The sequence below is a fragment of the Cyprinodon variegatus genome, unplaced genomic scaffold, assembly GCF_000732505.1.
Source record: "Cyprinodon variegatus isolate N-32 unplaced genomic scaffold, C_variegatus-1.0 Scaffold187, whole genome shotgun sequence".
Taxonomy (NCBI): Eukaryota; Metazoa; Chordata; class Actinopteri; order Cyprinodontiformes; family Cyprinodontidae; genus Cyprinodon; species Cyprinodon variegatus.
In genome coordinates, this window is record NW_015150640.1 from 1,144,222 (window position 1) to 1,146,025 (window position 1,804).

The following is a 1,804-nucleotide window of genomic DNA, read 5'->3' on the forward strand; positions in this document are numbered from 1 at the left end:
TTCGTGTTTCGCATATGAATGACTTCTTGCACAAAATCCACTGTGCCTCATGTATGTTCCCTGGTTTTAGCCATGGAGAAAACTCATGGCTGGATAGACGATTTTGGTTACATTTACACTTGCTCATATTTTCCAGACAAAAAGTAAATGGCGCATCTCCCAAATGTCCCGGCCGCAACAACGCTTTTATTGGTTCCGCATCGGGACGGAACCAATACTAGTAAGCCATTATTTTTTTTAAATGAAAAAAAAAAAGGTCATTTTTAATGTTTTATTTAGATTACAAAAAGAAATCATAATAAAAATAATCTTATTTATGATGTTTTAAAAATTAAGACCTACGAAAGACTGATTTAAGACATTTTAATACCAATTGAGGCTACTACTCCTACTGATGAACTAGTACCATGTTAGAGAGTTTTGGGCTGTGTTTGGCACAGTTTGGTTCAGTTGTGTGTGTCATTTACACTCAACAGTTACTTGGTTACCATGCTCGGACTGATCTCAGCACAGTTTGGAAAGGGTAGCGTAAATGGGGCTATAGTTTAACGATTGCTGATTGGTCGCCGTTGACTCGCGCGCTTACAGGACTGGAGGAGGAGTAGTAGTCCCTGTAGACTGTAACGTTCATCTGAGGATCCAGGAAGACTCTCCCTCCTCTCCAGAACTCCAGAGGGGGTTTGACCACCCGACCGCTTCGAGTCACGCAGGTGGAGGAGCCGGAGGAAGGACACGGCTGGGCTGGAACGAGACAAACAAAAATCATCGAACCTGCCGATCCTAAATCAGAACCAGGGATGAAGCAGAAATCAAATATTTCACTTACATCTATTCACATTTCTCTGTGTGTGCCGCCTCACAGACTGCTCCCTGGAAGGGAGCTCTAATCCCTTCGCTGAGAAAACTGTGTCTTCGTTCTTCCTCTCTGCATGCCTACTGGGATAAAACATTCACTATAAAGATGGAGAAAATACTTCCATGAAAGTGTTGCATGAGTAAAACCTTTTTTTAAGAGGTGCATTAAATCACATGAGCAGTTTGCCTTCAATTCATAGTCAACAGAAAAATCTGACTAGATCTTGATAAAGATGATTCAAACACAAGGCAACTAAGAGCTGTCATCTGCCTTATGATGCATCAATCAACAGGAAATGGTAATGAATGCCTAAACATGGATGCCTGGTTTAATTTCATGTTATATTGTGGCAAAATGAAAATTGACTGAAAATAACAGATTAATTTTTTCCAGGAAAAGGCCTCTTGGTGAGTCTCTAAAAATCCTCTTACTCTTTGGATTCCAAGAGAAACTTCTGAAAAAGTTCCTTCCAGTTTGAAGGGAAGCCATTCACAAACTTCTTCAGAAACCAACTTGGAAAATCTGAAAACCAAACATAAAGAAAGCGATTAAACGCCACGCAGCGACAGAATTCACAAGGAGCTTTTAATGCTTCGCCGTTCTGACCAGAGGTGGGGGTCGTGTTCATCTGTCCGACCAGGATGTACACCCTGCCGGTGACGGTCTTCAGCACCGACTTGCCGACCCTTTCGGTGATGATGTTGCTGTTCCACGGTATGTTCTCCTCTCTGGTAGAAACAAAGTAAAAAAATAAAAAAATTATTTCACACTAAAACTCAAGAGTTTAGGGTGTGAAGCATGAATGGTGACACTCACACGTGGATCCCATCAACAAACAGGCCCCGTCCATTCCTTCTCAGGAACCACTTCTTCAGACGAATCACACTCTCCTGATAGGAAACGATCCAGGCAGAGATGAGATTAATTACAGCTGCACAGCGTATCGAA

The 1,804-nt window shown here is 41.9% G+C and overlaps 1 protein-coding gene across 3 annotated transcripts in view; it reads right to left on the reverse strand.

Annotated features, from left to right (window-relative positions):
• mis18bp1 (MIS18 binding protein 1) overlaps window positions 1-1,804 on the reverse strand; it is a 14,466-nt gene that overhangs the window by 9,877 nt on the left and 2,785 nt on the right. For 2 of the 3 annotated variants that reach the window (XM_015379224.1, XM_015379222.1), the window contains exons 4-8: window positions 1,673-1,746; window positions 1,463-1,584; window positions 1,288-1,378; window positions 827-936; window positions 587-741 (exon numbers count right to left, since the gene is read on the reverse strand). In XM_015379224.1, the coding sequence (XP_015234710.1) occupies window positions 587-741; window positions 827-936; window positions 1,288-1,378; window positions 1,463-1,584; window positions 1,673-1,746 (552 nt within the window). The remainder of the gene's footprint in view (window positions 1-586; window positions 742-826; window positions 937-1,287; window positions 1,379-1,462; window positions 1,585-1,672; window positions 1,747-1,804) is intronic. The other variant, XM_015379225.1, reaches the window with a different exon arrangement.